The sequence below is a fragment of the Carettochelys insculpta genome, chromosome 2, assembly GCF_033958435.1.
Source record: "Carettochelys insculpta isolate YL-2023 chromosome 2, ASM3395843v1, whole genome shotgun sequence".
In the NCBI taxonomy this organism is placed as follows: domain Eukaryota; kingdom Metazoa; phylum Chordata; order Testudines; family Carettochelyidae; genus Carettochelys; species Carettochelys insculpta.
In genome coordinates, this window is record NC_134138.1 from 231,670,129 (window position 1) to 231,689,234 (window position 19,106).

General features: G+C 40.5%; 1 protein-coding gene across 1 annotated transcript in view; it reads right to left on the reverse strand.

The window, feature by feature from the left end:
• Window positions 1-19,106, reverse strand: part of DYNC1I1 (dynein cytoplasmic 1 intermediate chain 1) — a 291,917-nt gene that overhangs the window by 20,734 nt on the left and 252,077 nt on the right. The window contains exons 15-16 of the mRNA XM_074986221.1: window positions 11,427-11,567; window positions 5,493-5,618 (exon numbers count right to left, since the gene is read on the reverse strand). Coding sequence (XP_074842322.1) covers window positions 5,493-5,618; window positions 11,427-11,567 — 267 coding nt within the window. The remainder of the gene's footprint in view (window positions 1-5,492; window positions 5,619-11,426; window positions 11,568-19,106) is intronic.

Here is a 19,106-nt window from a genome sequence, read left to right on the forward strand (position 1 = left end):
GTAGTCATTATATAGAATAACTGTCCCTGGTTTCCATTACATATCCCCTGCTGCCCCCGTTTGGTCATTATATAGCAAATCCCTCCCTTTTCATTTTATATTCCAGGCACATCCCATTTTCCTGGCACAACAAAACTATTACCTTGCTTTAAGTTATTGTAAGAGAAAGCTGTATACCAAATGTGGTGGTCCTAGTTCTCACCTTTTAGGAGGAGTTCCTGAACAAACGGATAGACAGATGGACACAGACAGACTCACAGACAGACAGACAGACTTTCTCAAACACACAGTAGATTTCTTCCGCAAGTAGATATTATAGACTAATCAAGTCACCCCTTAACCTTCTCTTCCTTAAGACAACCAGATTAAGTTCCTTGAATCTATCACTGGGAACGTAGGTTGTCTAAGTCTTTAATAATTTTCATGGCTCTTCTCTGAACCTTCTCCAGTTAATTAACATCCTCCTAGAACTGTGGATTGAAGAAACCACCATTTAACAACATTATGGGCAATCTAATGAGGCACCTGGAATATAATTTGAAGAATAGGATAGGTCTTAAAGACCAGGACAATACGAAAAGTACTTTGCTAAATATATGAAGGAGCTTTGCGGAGTAGCCTCTTATGCTACGTAAGCCTAAAAACTACCATTTCCAGAGCAGGGGTTGGGGGTGTCCTGGTTGATTATAACATCTTAGCAGTTAGAAGGGACTCAAAAAATCCAGATTTCTCTACTGACAGCTCAGTTTCAGAAGTCACCCACTTGAAAAGAAGAAAGAAGCCATGTAGCAACCAGTAGGACTACCATTTAAAAATGTGGGTGGCAAAGACAGATCCCAATAGGCCAAGGCACAAGGTGGGAGGACCTTTGTGTCTACGCCCATATCTTATCACCGATAGCAAGCTATTCCGCTGTGTAGGAAAGACAGAAAATATGGCAAAAGACCGCCTTGGTTTAACCAGGAGATCTTGCACCATCTCAAAATAAAAAAGGAATCATATAAAAATGGAAACTAGGACAAATTATAAAGGATGAATATAGACAAACAACATAGGAATGCAGGGGCAAGATTAGAAAGGCAAAGGCACAAAATGAGCTCAAACTAGCCACAGGCATAAAGGGAAACAAGAAGACTTTTTATAAATACATTAGAAGCAAGAGGAAGACCAAGGACAGGGTAGGCCCATTGCTCAGTGACGAGGGAGAAACACTAACAGGAAACTTGGAAATGGCAGAGATGCTTAATGACTTCTTTGTTTGGTCTCCACTGAGAAGTCTGAAGAAGGAATGACTAACATAGTGAATGCTAGTGGGAAAGGGGTAGGTTCAGAATATAAAATAAAAAAAGAACAAGCTAAAAATCACTTAGAAAAGTTAGATGTCTGCAAGTCACCAGGGCTTGATGAAATGCATCCTAGAATACTCAAGGAGCTGATAGAGGAGGTATCTGAGCCTTTAGCAATCACCTTTGGAAAATCACGGGAGACAGGAGAGATTCCAGAAGACTGGAAAAAGGCAAATATAGTGCCCATCTATAAAAAAGGGAATAAGAACAACGCAGGAATCTACAGACCAGTCAGTTTAACTTCTGTGCCAGGAAAGATAATGGAACAAGTAATTAAGGAAATCATCTGCAAACACTTGGAAGGTGGTAAGGTGATAGGGAACAGCCAGCATGGATTTGCAAAGAACAAATCATGTCAAACCAATCTGATAGCTTTATTTGATAGGATAACGAGCCTTGTGGATAAGGGAGAAGCAGTGGCTGTGGTATACCTGTTGCATCTGATGAAGCGGGTCTTTGCCCATGAAAGCTTATGGTCCAAAATATCTGTTAGTCTATAAGGTGACACAGGACTTCTTGTTGTTCTAGACATTAGCAAGGCATTTGATACAGTCTCAAATGATATTCTTACCAATAAACTAGGCAAACACAACTTAGATGGAGCTACTATAAGGTTGGTGCAAAACTGGCTGGATAACCGTACTCAGTGAGTTATTAACAGTTCTCAATCCTGCTGGAAAGGTATAACAAGTGGGGTTCTGCAGGGGTCTGTTTTGGGATCAGTTCTGTTCACTATCTTCATCAACGATTTAGATATTGGCATAGAAAGTACACTTATTAAGTTTGCAGATGATACCGAAGTGGGAGGGGTTGCAACTGCTTTGGAGGATAGGGTCATAATTCAAAAGGATCTGGACAAATTGGAGAAATGGCCTGAAGTAAACAGGATGAAGTTTAATAAAAATAAATGCAAAGTGCTCTACTTAGGAAGTAACAATCAGTTTCATACATGCAGAATGGGAAGTGACTGTCTTGGAAGGAGTATGGCAGAAAGGGATCCAGGGGTTATAGTGGACCACAAGCTAAATATGAGTCAACAGTGTGATGCTGTTGCAAAAAAAACAAACATGATTCTGGGATGCATTAACAGATGTGTTGTGAGCAAGACGCGAGAAGTCATTTTTCTGCTGTACCCTGCACTAGTTAGGCCTCATTTGGAGTATTGTGTCCAGTTCTAGGCGCTGCATTTCAAGAAAGATGTGGAGAAATTGGAAAGGGTCCAGAAAAGAGCAACAAGAATGATCAAAGTTCTAGAGAACATGACCTATGAAGAAAGGCTGAAAGAATTGGGCTTGTTTAGTTTGGAAAAAAGAAGATTGAGGGGGGACATGATAGCGGTTTTCAGGTATCTAAAAGGGTGTCATAAGGAGGAGGGAGAAAACTTGTTCTTCTTGGCCTCTGAGGATAGGGCAAGAAACAATGGGCTTAAACTGTGGCAAGAGAGGTTTAGGTTGGACATTAGGAAAAAGTTCCTAACTGTCAGGGTAGTCAAACACGGAAATAAATTGCCTAGGGAGGATGTGGAATCTCCATCTCTGGACACATTTAAGAACAGGTCAGACAAATGTCTATCAGGGATGGTCTAGACTGCACTTTGCCCTGCCATGAGGGCAGGGGGCTGGACTCGATGACCTCTCAAGGTCCCTTCTAGTCCTAGTATTCTATGATTCTATGATTAATCTTTTATCTTTTTTTCATAGGCAAGCGGAGAGACAGATCCAGACCACAGGTGGGGGATTCCCCACCTCTGGACTCTAAACAGTCTTTACAGATTTACTCCTCATTGAGGCAACTGAAGGTCTCTATTAGGGATCAGTCCTGCATGACTGTAATAAATGGAAGTTTCACTATTGCTTTGAATGGGAATAGGCCCTTGCTCAGGAGCATTGCCTCCATTGCAGGACTGTTCCTGGGCAGTACCCCTCTTACAGAAAACAGACTGGGTCAGACTGGGTCAGCAGCTTTGGCTATGTCTACATGAGGCAAAGTAAGTTGACCACAGATATGCAATTCTAGCTACGGCAGTTGCATAACTAACATCGATGTATCTGTGCTCATCTAACTTGGCCATCCGTAATGGGGAAGGTCGATGGGAGAGTTTCTCCTGTTGACCTCTCTTACTCCTCGCTTCTGCAGGGAGTACAGGGGACAACTGCGAACCCTGAGAGGTTGATTGTGCATATCCATACTACATGTGCAAAATCGAACCCCGAAGTGAGTCGATCTTCTGGCGTAACGTAGATGTAGCCTTAGTCTACATTAGTGTCTCCCAAGCTACAAGTGGCTCTTTCATGTGTCTCCTGTGGCGCCACATATGGTGTGCTTTAATTATTAATGAATCTAAGTTATCAACCAATCAGGATGCTTTTGCTATGTTATAAACCAATGAAGTTATCAACTGCACTAAGTTACTGATCTATTTTCTAGGAAACCGATAGATCTAGATGTAAATCTAGATACAATGACAGGAAATATTTAGTTTATATATGTCATATTGTGTAAATATGAATATTAGATAATGTTTCACCTCCAAGCCAAAAAGGCCAAGAAGTAAATGAAACAAGAATTCAAACGACTGTGGCTTCTTTTGAGTAATGTTGATTGCTAATTTGGCTCCTGGCCCACAGAGATCTTGAGTATCACAGATCTGTATTACACAATACTGATCTGTAGTCACATAGCTGAATACTGATTATTCTCTTTTCACAAGTAATATAAGTATGCTTTTATTTTCATGAGGAATGTATCCCTGTGATTTATTTTGCAGGGAGGCTATTTTTCTGATTCTACAGAAAAAAGACCAGAGAAATGTAAATATTACTCCCTCTGGACAAAGTCCACTTTCTCATGATTAATCTTGCAGGCAGAAACAACCTTATGAATGGCTTGGTGTATGGCACGTCAAAGAGACATTTCTATAGCCTGTCTAGACTCTAGACAATAGACAAGAGCAGACTACTATTGTAATAGTCTGTCATATAATTTAAAAGTGGGGAAAAATCACTTTGGAGAAATCAGAGAAAAATAATAAATAAATAAATAAATAAATAAATAAATGAATGAATAAAAATGCCTGCCCTACCAGCACTGCAGTGGAAATTTTAGTGTAATAACTTGCAACAATTTAGAAATTATATAGCAAGAAGTTTCAGCAGCCATTTGTGAGGAAATGCACCTCCTGCAAAAGCATATGCAATCCAAAAATATGAGTCATGCTCAAGCTATTTTGCTCTGGGCCATAAAATCACTTTATGTGAGTTACAGATAATACGCAGTGCATTCTGTAATGTTTCCCCACTGTGGAGAGATGGATACCCCGGTATCCTATCACAGATAATGACAAAAAACAAATTCTCTACATAAAAGCTGATTGCTCAGAGATTCACCCGTGACTATTCAAAGAACTGTAATGCAGGCTGAACGTTTCATAGTGCATTCATCAACAAAGAGGCAGGCTCCATCTATGCACAACGTACTTCAGCTTAGATTTTGCAGTGTGTAGTAAGGGAAATTGAAAACAGCTTAAAATGTGGAATATTTATCCTGCTATTTCACACCACCCGGACATCTGCTAACCCCCCCCACAGCAAACCACCACCTCTCAGTTTTCTGTTGTTGGAGCCACTGTAACTATTCAGACAATCGTATCAGGTCTACTGACTGGTGCTTTACATGTCATGATGAGAAAAATCTGTGTCAGTAGATAAAGCAGAATGGGTCACAAAATGTGAGTTAGTGCAAGGGTGAATCCTACAGGATAGGGTTTGGAATATTATATTGCACTATATTGTATATCTTTTGTAACCTTGTATATGGTGATGTTTTATATTCTTTTGTCCCTAATAAATGCAGTCAAAAATCACACTCTTTTTGCTAGTAACACATAAATAGTGACAATAAATCAGAAGACTTTTTGTCATCTTCATATCTGGCCGCAGACAGCTACACTTAACTGTATTTAAAAGTACATTCAATGTTATGTGGATCTCCAAATCAATAAGGAAACCATTAAACACCATCTGGCTCGTCAATGGGAAGCATCCTTCTCATGCATTTAAACGTCTGATGTTTTGCAACATTCTGTGTGTGAGAAATTTTTGAAATCGCAACAAGTATTAAATAATTTTTTTTAAAAAGAACAAGTACCTCTCCAACATCATAAATCCAGATGCGACCTTCTGAGTCTCCAACTGCTACCTCTTTCCCAGCCTGGGTCCAACGGACACGGTTGAGGGCAGAAGCTCCTTCAATTGTCACACTGACTGTTGGAACCTATTGATTCAATAATAATGATGACAATGTGATCATACTGCAAGTGAATCAAATGTGCCAGTTTAGAATGTTATTGTTTTAGAGGATGAATCACAAGTCCCTAGATTACTTGCGCTAACATATATCCCTTGTGTAGGGGGAATAAAAGAAAAGATTAATTGTTTCTTCAGTCACATGCTCCACTGAGTTATGGGAGGTGGGAAGAATGAGACAGACAGTTTGGAAGGCATTAAGGAGACTTCTTCACAAACGGGCAATGACTGACACCAATATTTTTTTCCTTACTGGACACATGCAAAAGGACAGCAGCTGGTTTCTTTATATGCATTGACTTCTGATCAAGAAATGAGTTAAGAATCTATTGAGTTTCAGGAATTCATAAGCTTAAAGACAGTACTAAGACCAGTTTGAAAATTCACAGGACAGTAGCAGCGTTTATGAAAACCATATTTTACTGACCTACATCAAAGTTTTGGTTGTAGTTTTGTATTTCAGTGGCGTGGTAGGACAGAAACAGAAGACAATCAGTTCAAAACAAGGATGCTTGTAGTTTCTGTACTATACTTTCTCATTTTTAAAATATCTTCCTCCTCATCTGGCTCATACATAAGGCCTTTGCTTCTCAGTTTTCTTGGATTTTCACCCCAAAAACCCCTTCAGGTTTTACAAAAGCTAATATTTGGTTTTTACTATTTTTTTCCCAAGAAGTCCTGGATTTCACAAAGCTATTATTATGCTTTTACCAGTTGTCACCCACAGTTTTATCCACTGACTATGTTACAAAAATCCAATACTTTTACTCAGGTAGACATATATCTGTTGATGTCTAAATGTAAATGCAAGGCTGTCTGTTAAAGTAAGGTAATGTAGTAAAAGATACATACATGTGAATATGTGTGCATATTTTAATGTATAGTTCATGAAACAAACCACAACATTAAATGGCATGTGGTTTCATTGAGAATAGGAAGCTGAGCCTTTGCAGACTGCCTGGGAGACTCCAGCTACAGTCAGTAACTGTGCACAGTAATTCCTGCTACAGAATAATTAATGTAAAGCTGTGCTACTTACCTAGCAACTCAAAATTTGGAAACTTACTCTGTCCCTTTGTTACAGACTCTGTCTAAAGGCTGCAAAACCAAACTAGTACCTCAAAATAATAAGGTTGGAGTGCAAAATCTTCATCCCTGTAAACTACTGCACTATAGGGCCCTGAAACTTTACAAGTGAAGTTAAAATAGATCTGCTTACGCCGTAATTTACAAATAACGCTGGATGGCAATCAGAAAGCAGGAGATTACTACATCTTCTCCCCCTATCCCCTTAAAGAAGTATTCAAATGCAAATGAGCTTCTCTCTTCAGTGTTTCAGATAGGCCCTCTGACTCCTAGCAATGCTATATGATCAATAAAGACAGCATATCCTGTACTTCCTCATCTCAGGTATATTATTTGGCGTGTTGGAACCAGTGGTTTCAATACGAGTTATTAGGTTAATTACCTGGCATAAAGTATCAATAAAATCTTTCATATAATATACTTCACCTTCCCCAACACTGAAGTCCCCACAATTATTTTAACTCTTAGGGCTATGTTAATTGTATGTAATTTATGTAAAATCCCTCAAAGAGACAAAACTGAACACCAGAGCAGTCACTTAATCCATTTAATCAGTTAGTTTCATTTCTCAGAAAATTAGGAGATCGAAGATATGCAAGTTCGTTCAAAGGAGTATGTTTCAGATGTGGAATTTCACATAAACCTTTCCAAATACTGAAATATAGGCATTTACTCTACCGCTGCTTTGGGTTAACAGAGCATTATTGCTGTATTGCAGAGAAAAATACAAAATGGACATGTTGACCAATTCAGGCTCCTCTAAATTAAAATATTCTAGTGGTTTAGTAAAAATCATTCCCACTCAAGAAATTTATCTAAAAGCATCAGAGCAATTGTGAAATTGTTCTAAAATATTTGAGTACCCTTCCTTTTTGTAAGTTGAGAAAGAGTCAATCTACAGTATCTTAAAATAGACTTCATTGATTTGAATAATGATGGTTTAAATTACACACACCTATTTAAGAGATCAAAGATCTGAATTTACGTTATAATGGTTATGTGACACCATTAGTTATGTTTTTAAAGTTGTATTTTAAAATATCCTATAAATTATTTAAAGTTATAAACTGACACTTGTCAGATTATAACCATTTTGGCGTATGAATTCAGCAGATAATAGACTGAGAAATCGGTCACCCCCCCACAAAAATAAACCAACCAGTAATTCACTCTTTAATTTTTTATTGCTTATATGGCATTAAAAATTGTTTGGAGATATCCATCTACCTAACAAAATAAATGCCACCTACATCTCTTCAGATTTGAAGTTTACAAGTCATGCAGAAGAAAATACTGCTGAAAGCAACATACTACAGTAGAAAAGTAGAAAAATATCTATCCTTTGTGAACAGTAATCAACAGAGATAACAGAGCAATAATCTAGAACCTGATTCTGCCTTTAAGCAGAGTAGAAAAATGTTGTGGACGTGCTACTGAGAAATCAGGATCTTCTATCCTAAATTGAAGTGAAAACTCTCTTGCTGGCATGTCTAAGAATACAATACAATTTGCAGGAGAGTACAGAAGTATTGTTCAGGGGAAGTTACTGTTAAATCAATCTAATCTAATAATTTTCATTCTTATTGCAAACCAAACATGTTCTCTAATGTTACATGTGATTAATTCCACCCTTTAAAAAGTAGCCAAATGATGGTGCATTTACAATTAGCCAAATGATAAAGCATTTAGAGTGTGAGTTAGGCATTTGTAATACATCAGAATGAAACAAGCAAGCAAGTTCGTAAATAAAAATAGAAGAGGACTCATAGAAATTGTGTTATATTTCAAGAACCTAGATGCTTATTTGTAAGTTAGCAAAAAACAGGTATACTTTCCATCAGCTGCCATAATAATTAATAAACATTAATGCTACTGATTTCCTAAAAATCAAAGAAACCAAAAGGCGCACTTACCAGTAATACTGATGACCAATCTCTTATATAGCACTTTTCCTCAGCAGATTTAATTAAAAACTACTAATATATATGCCATTTTTCTTCATCTCTATACACACTTTGACATCTACTACTAGAAAGGTTTGTTTGTTTAAACATGGCTAAGTAGTCCCAAATATTTCCCAGGTTAGTCATCTTATTTTTATTACAACGACTAATGAATAAAAACTCTGACAAAGATTTTTTATTAGTAAATAGAAAAATACATTCAGATTCTTTAGTAATCAGCTACAGAAAATCACCATAAACTAATTCTAAACTGGTTGGCAAAGGGCATAAGCAAACACTGACCACCTTTGGTTGTAATTTTAAAAAAGAATTGTGTATAGTTTTCTTGCACTTACACTATCTGATCTGCTTTCCTTCTGCTTTATTTAGTTCCTGCTACTTTATGACTTCTAGAAATTTTCAAGTTATTCCATCACTGCTTATTAAAGAACCAAAATAATAGATTTTTTCATCACAGATCCAAATTCAAATCTCATACTAATGTAAATTAACTTCAATAGATATTTACACTTCTGGGAGGGCTGATTTTGACACTTAGGAGCGGACATTCTTTGTGAAATTGCTGTCTGCTTTGGGTGCGTACAGAATGCAGGAACAAACTGAATTCATTTCTGTTGATGCTCATTTGCCTTTTCTTACTCAAAATGTATCTGTAATTCTGGTCTTAGAGAGCATGATCCAACTCGCTGACTTCAATGGGAGCAGAATGACCAATTGCTTGCGGGAAAACCCTGGTGCCACTGAAGGCAACAGCAAAGTTCCTATTGATTTCAGGAGGGTCAGGATTAAACCCTTGTTCCTTACCAAAAAAGGGTATTTCTTCCCCTTTTTTGAAATGTTAAGAGGTTTTTATGTTAACAAAACAAACCAGCAGTCGTGTAGCACTTTAAAGACTAACAAAATAATTTATTAGGTGATGAGCTTTCATGGGACAGACCCACTTCTTCAGATCAAGGTTTTTACGTTGTGTGTGAAAGTGGCATTAATGAGAACACCTGAAGGATATGTGCCTCCCCTCCTCAAAAGAAATTCTGAGGAGAGTCCTCCTGGATATCCTCCAGCTGTATGCTTTCTAATTAAAAAGGCGGCGGCAGTACTTCCTGCTCAGGGCACTTCAAAAGGCAGGACTCCTCCACGTGACTATACAGTTTTCAGCATTTGTTCTTCTTACCTGTCCACACTTATTTATGGCAAGCAGCATTTATTTGGAGACTATAAACTGTGCTGGTAGTTTCCTTTGGCTGAAGTGTATATTGTGGTTATGTGAAAAACACAGTTATAAAAGAAGTAACCTTAAAGAAATCTCTGAAGAAATGTGTGTGGGGGGGAAACATTGGCATTTGGTCCTCTCCTTGTTTATTTTAGAAAAGGAAAATAACTTGCCCATGATTTGTGACCCTTATTTTTATGTCAATTTTGTTTTGTTTTGTTTTGTTTTCTACCTGTGTACTGTGCCGTAACAGAGTGTTCAATGCAAATAGTGCTTGGATGACAGAAAAATATTTTAATCTCAATTCTGAATCTTGGTAGTACAATCAAAATCATTTAGAACAGAGATGGGTCTTACAGCAAAGATTCACAAAGGAAAATTCCAAGCAAGAGCCTACTTATTAATTTCATACATAGAAATGTGTTTTTAAACACCTGGAGTCATATTTACAGATTGAAATCATACCAGACACAGAAATAAAGAGGAGTATCAAATCCATGCTAGCTGGATATTTAGGAAGGAGGCTATTTGATTTTCATGTACAGTATTGGTACTTCAGCTTGCAAAAAGTTCTCTTATTAGCCCTTTCTGTTTCAGTGGGGCTGAAAGAAATGTAAGAGGAGGTGGGAAACACATGGGCATCATTAGGTTCCTATCAGGTTGGAGGTACTGTTGCAGGGCTGTCAAGCTGTGACAATTTGCGGGAGATTTGGGGGGGAAAACAATTATAAAGGAGAGTTACTGTTCCATTGAAATGTACTGAAGACATAAAATAAACCAAATATGGTAATTAATAATGAAGAAAAAAATACTAATGATGAAAGAAAAACAACCCTTCAGCCTCAGAATGAGAGACAAAGCTGCCTTAAAATCGCTCCCAGAGCAGGGAGTCTCATGAGAGATCCTTGGCAGGTCTGTGGGGCTGGTACAGGGCTGTCAAGTTGTGAGAATCTGAAATGAGGGGAGCCCCCCCCCAAAACCAGTGGGATTTTAAACGTCTCACTGAAACCAGGCACCACAAAATAAAATAGCCACAACACGGAAAAGATTTTTAAAATCTGCCCTGAAAAAAATCAATCCCAGGAGAGGAAGTCTCCCTCCCAAATAAGCGAAACATTATCTGGTTGCTGCTCTGGAGCTGGGTTTTTCGAACGGGGATTGCATTATTTCCCTGCTCCCCGCCCCCCCCCCCATTCACTTGCAGGGAACGTCCAAGGAACCCCAAATCATTGGGGGGGTTCAATGTTGCTTAACAAGGGGAATATCAGTGTCCCCTGAAATGTACGCAGCCAGGCTGAAGCCACGTCTGTTGCAACATACAAGGCGGGCAGGCCAATCATCTTAAAACTGAAACATACAAAGAGTGGGGGAGCTCGGTGTGCCTCGCAGCAGAGGAGGAGGGGAGTGATCGCAGCAGGGCTATGCCACAGGCAGAGGCAGGGCTCTCTCCCCCTCTCTCCCCCACCCCCACACCAGCCCTCGCAGGGTTAACACTCCCCCCCCCACCCCGCCTCACCTCGGTGTCATTATTCAGGTTCCACAGATCCAAGCGCCCCATCCCGTCCACACAGGCAAAGAGCGCGGGATGCACTGGTGACCACATGACATCGTAGACATAGTCGGCATTGTCTTCAAAGGAGTAGAGCGGCTTGTTGTGCTGGAAAGCAGAGAGAAGCATGAAGACTGCGTGGCGCTAGTGCTGCCTCGGGCTGTCTGGCGAGTCTAATTAAAAACTTTGCACATTTACCAAGTGTCATAAAACTTCCCCAGATGAAAGCTCCTTGCAGAAGGTGGGACTGGAGCTTTAATGGTGCAACAACTGTCCAATGGCATAAATAAAATACAGTGGGGTGAGGGGTTGGGGGGGTAAAATACAGCACGAGACATTCCACCCAGGTACGCAGCCCCGGTGCCCATTAGCTCCCAGGCCTGTGCTGGGGCGACGGAGAAGAGGGGGGAGGGCTGGGCGAGACAGCGCTCCGCATGCGGCTCCCACAAATCAATCAGCATTGAGCCGATAAGGATCATGAGATTGCCAGGGAGCAGAAGCCCATAGGCGCCCCGTGCCGGGAAGGCAGCGACTGCCACCTAGCGGCGCCCGCCCTGATGAGGCAGCCAATTAGCAGCCTGGTGCTGCGGCCAGCCACGGGACATTGCTCGGAGGGGGCGGGGGGGGGGCAGCCTGACGCCCAGATGTCGCGGGATCCGAGGGTCGCCCGGCTGAGTTCTTTGCCTGCTTCCAGCGCTACATTTGCTCTCGTTCTGATATCGCCCCCTCTTGTCTCAGGCGAGTCCGATCTTTCCGGCCTTCGTGACAGTTGGATATTAAAATACAGTTTTAAGTGAGGGAGAGGAGGTGGAGGCAGGGGGACTGCAGCGGCTGCATAAATTGAGTGGGGGGGGTGGGGGTGGGGCAGAGCTTTATTTTAAGCGAACCTTGTCATTTCAAAACGCCTTGGAAGTCAGCGGCAAGTTTGCAAGAGCACCAGAAATAAAATGTAATTGGACACAATGAATTATTCATTGCATCTGGCTTCTCTTATTCTCATTTTTTTTGCATAATGCTTTCACTAATCCCTGATCAATTAATGAAAATGAAATTTAAATGATAATGAAAACTCCAGAGATAAAAGAAATTAAGTATTCTCATAGCCTGTGACAGAAATCTAAACAATGGGACTTTAAAAAGAAAAGTCTTCCTCATCCAGTCAGCTATCTGCAACAGCTCTTTGGGTTTCTTTAATGACTTTAGAAGCAGGGTGTGACAGAATTTGGAAAAAAAGAGAACAGAAGAATTCAAAGTCATGATTCTACCATACATCCGTAAAGGCATTTTAGTAACAGGTAAAGTATTACACAGAAGAGCCTCGGAGAGAGGAGGTGGGTGAAGTAATATCTTTTATTGGACCAATTTCTGTTGGTGAGAAGACAAACTTCGGAGCTTACACAGAACTCTTCTTCAGGTTTACATAAATTGAAAAGCTTAACTCTCTCACCAACAGAAACTGGTCAAGTAAAATATATTATCTCACCCACCGTGTCTCTGATATTCTGGGACCCACTGAGCATACACTGCATACAGAAGACCCTTTTAAGCCGGTAACTATTTTTATGCTAGTAAATATTCGGGTCTTTCAAAAAGGTCACTGCAGCATACACCCTGTCCTGAGAGTAAAAAATAAACAGGAAAGAAAACCTAAATTACTGCTGAGAACACATACAATTGTTCATGCAGTTGTTAATATTTCCTACTAGGTTATTGATAACACTAACCAATTTGCAAATAAAACTTGTGCTATTTTAAGGGCTTGATCCAAAGCCAGCAAAAGGATTCCCATTGACTGCAGTGTGGACTTTGGATCAGGTCACAGAAGAATACTTTCAAATTTAAAATAATATTTTAACAAAGGCTGCATTACTAATAACACCATTATTTCTAGAAGTGTAAGAACTGAATTGTTGCATATTATGCTGTTTCTTTTTGCATTAATTTTTAGTAAAAAAATAGAGTAGTTAGCTTCAGAACTATGTAGAGTTTACTTCTTGATTGTTTCACTTTCCAGCATCCTGCACTGCACATTGCCACCGTGTTTAGGCTTTATCTATGTATGCAAGTATGTATATATTCCTCCAGAGTGTCTGTGAGTGTACATCTGGGCACACAAAACACACGCACATTCACACTATGCCAAGGAACATATGTTTTCATCACAATATAAAAAGAATGAATGAAAACATTTCAGTTCACCATAAGTTGTACAACAGTATATTTGTGGCTGCAATTGCATGACAGTATCTTTTTTAACACCAAGGCAATGGGCAATACTTACAGGTCTGCTTTGACCATATTTGAGTCAATGGAAATTTTGCCACTGACTTCCAGTGGAATCAGGATCGAGTCCCAAGTGTTCATATTTGGCCTTATACTTTTGGTATTTATGTACTAAACATTTGTTTTGTTTTTTAAAATGTAAAACACTGACAATAAAATGTGACTGGAGTTCGAGATACAGAATTGGCTGGATCTGATGTGTGCACTTTCTAGACCAGTTAAATATTGTCTTCTGGAATCTTCGTATTGCTAAAATAAGCAAAACAAGCCAAGAGAAAAATCTTTCCTAAAAAAGGAAAAGCTCATGTAACTCTCTATTCCATCTTTACCTGTAATTTTCCCTAGCCATGCTGAGGGCTTTGTTTGTTTCCTTATACAGTAAACCCTCAAAACGCACGATTTCGAGATGCGCTTAACTCACCTTAACTCAAGTTAAGCGCAACTCAATATCCCTCTCCCCACTGGCCCTGGCTCAACCCCCTTCCCTAGCCCTTTGTGACCCCAGTTCAACTCCCGCCCCCAAGCACCACTCACCATCCGCTCCAACAAACCCCACCCACCCCCTCACTTGGCTCTGGCTCTGGCTCACCACCCCCTCACGCACAGCTCAGGCGCAATCCCTGCCCCCGGCTCCAGTTCAAACTCTCCCGAACCCGGCTCTGGTTCAACCCCGCACTCCCTCCCCCCTGCCCCCGTTCAAACCACCCACATGCAGCTCCAGTTCACCACCCCCGTACACAGCCCTGATTCAACTCCACCTCCCCCACCCCCCCCGCATCCTTAACCTACCCAAGGCTTAACCCTCCTGCCCCAGTCCCACAGACCCAACCCTCCCCTACTATCCCCCCCTCAACCCAGGACTTATCTTTCAAAAGGAGCTCCAGGTGATCCTGCTGCTTCCCCAGATACAGAATGTGCATTGCTCCAGACAAAAAGGCACGCCCCCCAACTTACACGAAATTTGAGTTATGCAAGGGTGCGTGGCAACGGAACCCTCGCGTAAATCGAGGCACTACTGTACATAAGAGAAGCTATAAAAGTCCCTGCCAACACTTCCATTTGCTTCTCTTCTGCTCAAGCCTCTGAACTATGAACTTATGAGGTCCTTCCAATGATTTGGAAGCAACTGGAGACTTTACTTAAACCAGTAGCTTATTCCTTCATTGCTATAAGCCTGAACCAAGAACTTTGCAATATTGTACATATTTCATTCCTTTAACCAAACGTTCTTTCTTTCTCTCTTTCCTTCTTTGTTTCTTTCTTTTGTTTGCCTTTACATTTTAGACCTTAAGGCTGTGTCTACACTAGCAACTTCTTAAAAAAAACCCCCAAAACAGGCCTTTTGCGAAAGAACCTGCGATGCGTTTACACACAAAATGCGCTTTCAATCTGAAATCAAAGGAACACAGCACTTTTTCTGGTGGCCCTCTTCCTCTCCCAGATGAAGAGTGCCCTTTTCCAAAAGATTCTTTCAGAAAAAAAATGTGTGTAGATGCCTCAGGGGCTCTTTATTCAAAAGAGCGATCCTCATGGTGCTAGATTTTTCAGTCTCTGGACCATTCTTTCGAAAGATTGGGGGCTGTGTGGATGCTCTCTTCAAAAGGATGGATCAATCTTTCGATCTGTTTTTTTTGAGTGTGAATGCGCTCTTTCAAAAGAAGCTTATTCAGAAGAGATCTTCCAGAAGAACTTCTTTTGAAAGATCACTATAGGGTAGACACAGCCTAAGGGACTGGCCACAGCATGATTTTTCAGGTAAGATCTACATTGTATATTTGAATCAGAAGAACACGTTTCTTTTAAAGAACCACTCATTTTTAAACCCACTATTTTTGGGGGTGATACAAAGACCAAAATGCCTCAGGAAACTGCTTTCATGACTTCTTCTTATCCAGTGTGGTGAAACAGAAGTTTACTTTTGTGGCTGATTTGGTATATCTTATGGGATAATAACCACAAACCTTTTTGGGTTTATTTTCCATATTTCTCAGCAGTGTGACCCAAATCTGGTGTTTTCAGTTGTGACCCACAAAGGCACGGTTACACATGCATGCTTAAAATTAAGCACAAGTGTGTCTGCAGAATTGGGGACTAAGTGTTTAAGCAATCCAGCCTCCACAAAAAGCCAAGGTAGCACAGGTTAATCTTATTACTGGAAATATGGTATGGGAATGTTCAGTGTGTGAACTGTGCCCCTTTGTTGGAGAAAAAAATAAAAAATAAATACAGGGTGACCTGTCTACACAATCGAGCAGTAAGACACGTGCTTAACTGTATGCATGGTGAGTAATTCTATTGACTGCAATGGGACTACTCACAGAGCACAAAATTAACTCGGTGCGTAGGTGTTTGCAGGACTGGGGTGTTAGACTTTACCCTAAACCCGCTGATGAAGGGCCCAGTCTTGTCAAGTCTTATTCAGCAAGTAGTCCCTGCCACTATAGACACACATATGCAAGATGGTACAAATGCGTCCAACCATGTCTTGAGTACTGTGTGAAGGTGTGGTTGCCTCCATCGCAAAAAGAGATATATTAGAACTGGAGAAGGTTAAGAAAAGGGCAACAAAAATGATTAGGGGTATGAAGTGGCTTCAGTTTGAGGAGAGATGAATAAGACTGGCACTTTCAGCTTGAAAATGAGATGACTAAGGGGGTCATGATAGAGGCTTATAAAATCACGAGTAATACGGAGAAAGTAAATAAGGAAGTGTTATTTACTCTTTCTCATACACAAGAACCAGGGGTCACCAAACAAAATTACTAGGCACCATGTTTAAAACAAACTAAAGGAAGTATTTCCTTACACAGTGCACAGTCAACCTGTAGAATTCTTTAGTGGAGGATGTTGGGAAGGCTGAGGCTATAATGGATCAAAAAAAATCTAGATACATTTATGGAAGTTTAGGTCCCTTAATGGCTAGTAGCCAGGATGGTCAGGAATGATGTGCCTAGCCTCTGTTTGCCAGAAGCTGGGAATGGGCGATGAGATGGATGCCTTGCTGATTACCTGCTCTGTTCACTCCCTCTAAAGCACCTGGCATTGGCCACAGTTGGAAGACAGGATATTGGGAAGGATGGATCTATTCATGACTATTCATATGTTCTTAAATGTGAGCCTATGCAAAGCTCACTTTAACACCTTTTGAATCTACTTGAACCTCCAGGTGGCTAATGTTATGATACAACTGGAATTTAAACCTGATGAGCTTGCATTTTTAAATTTCAGCCCCACTAGTCATTTTTACATAGATGAAATCAATGACTTTAGACAATCTGGAGACAGAGCCACCTAGTGAAACGGTAATTTTAGGTGAAATTCTGAGTCTGAGGCAGTCAATAGGCATTTTGGCATTGATCTTCAAAGAACCAGGATTTCAACAAGCATGTTTCATTGAGAAGACAATGTCAAGTGAGGCATGTATCTTTACCTGTTTTTTTAAATGCAGGTATACTTAAAATCTGTTGTTTCTACATATGCATTATTTAAAAGAACAACCGAGAGTGAACAATAGATGTGAAATACATGAAAGACCCAGCTGTCTAGGAATTTAGCACTTGATTTTTTTTGCCAGTGAAATCGGACACTATCCTAAACCAACACTATATATTTATATAAAAGTGGTATTTTTTTAACTAGCCTGTTCCACTTCTTATTAGCATGGAAGAATCTTCTTTAATCCAGAAGGCGCCATACATAAAGAAGGTAATTATCCATATGAAGCAATGTGCACATATTCACAGGTTTTAACTAGCATCTGACTGCTTAAAGGCTATGGTAAAAGCTATCAGGTTTGTCTGGTTCGTGAAAGGCGTATTTTACATATCAGGACAATTTCTGTGGAACTAAGCTCCAACTAAAGGCACTTCTCTAAACTGTGTACTTCAACAGCATAACACCATATTATTCTGTGTACTAATTACATGTGATTTTTTTGCTCCCCTCTTTTTTTGTTTTTTGTTTTTATGTTTTGTTTCATTTCAAAGACAATAGGGGCAGAACCTTCGCTGATATAGACCACTAAAAGTCCACTGGAGCCAAGTAACCTGTCCTGACTGACACCAACTAAATATCTGACCTAATATTCATAGTTTATACTGATACTGATATAATTTTCCTTGGTCTGCGGCAAAATATACATTTGGTTGCAATTGTTATGTGGACTGACCCCTCGACCAGCAGTCACTGTTCTTCTGAGAGCTCTGGGACTATTCTAACTGGACCTTTTTTGGGTGCAGAAACAGGAGCAGGCTGCTCACACCAAATCTCCCGAGCCCCTCAAGGATATACCTCTTAGCACTGGCTTTAATAACTGATTTGGTTTTCTTTTTTTATAACTTACAAATGAGGCCAGTAGCAGCAGAGAACTATCAACTTACATCTTGGTTTCTGAAGTCAAACTGTGCAGTCTTTATTCAGGACAAGTAAAACAAATAGGGGGGAACAGAAAAAGAACCAGGATAATCTGTGAGGTGAAAGTCAGGAGGCTATGAGGTGAAACTCAGGAGACAGGCTATGAGCTCCTGCTATGTCTCAAATAAACCCAGACCCCTAGATTCCATGGGGTTCAACCTGCGGCAAAGCCTTCCTCTTTCCAGGGCTCTACACCAGCTTTTCTGCACTTGCAGCTAACTCCAGCCCACTCCCCAGTGTGTGTACAGAATGAAGTAAAGGTTTCTGGCTTGGTTCCAAAGGATTTTCCAGTAAGATTTTGTTAGTCCCCTGAGGGAATACCACATAAAGCATCTGTTCTTTGGCTCCACCCTTCCTCCATCAGCCTTTTCCCTCCAGACCCGCTGAGCCACAGCTGTGCTGGGTTACCAAGGATGGGCTTTTGCAGACTTCTGATAAAGAGGCAATAAAAATCACAGAACCACTGCTTTCCCTGTCTGCTGCTTTTGGGTGTTTACCACTCTCCTCTATGACATAAACTCCTTCATGCCACAGAGCACTGGGGAGTCAAATGTATAGACTTCGGATTTTACCTAGAAAAATTTCCTATGGACTTCCTTGGGAGATTCATTGGTGTGAGCAATTTTTTAACGGCTAGGCCAATGTCTGATAGCCTCTGAGATTGAAGGTATTCAAAGTGGGCTGGATTCAGTCCACATTGTGTTAGTTTCTGCTAAGGGACTAGCCTGGCTGGGGGAAGGCCATGGTAGCACAAGCTGCCTGCAGCTTCTGCATTTGCAGTGAGCGTTGCTTACAAAGTGGGAAGTGCTGACGGTGGGAGGGGCATGTGTGTGAGGGCGTAGGAAGTATATGCAATTGGTAGCCACTGCCAGCAGGGCTCCCTGGGGACCACAACCACGCTTTAGATTTGTCCTTCCCTGGCAAAGCCCTTGAGTGAAGATGACAGTGTGA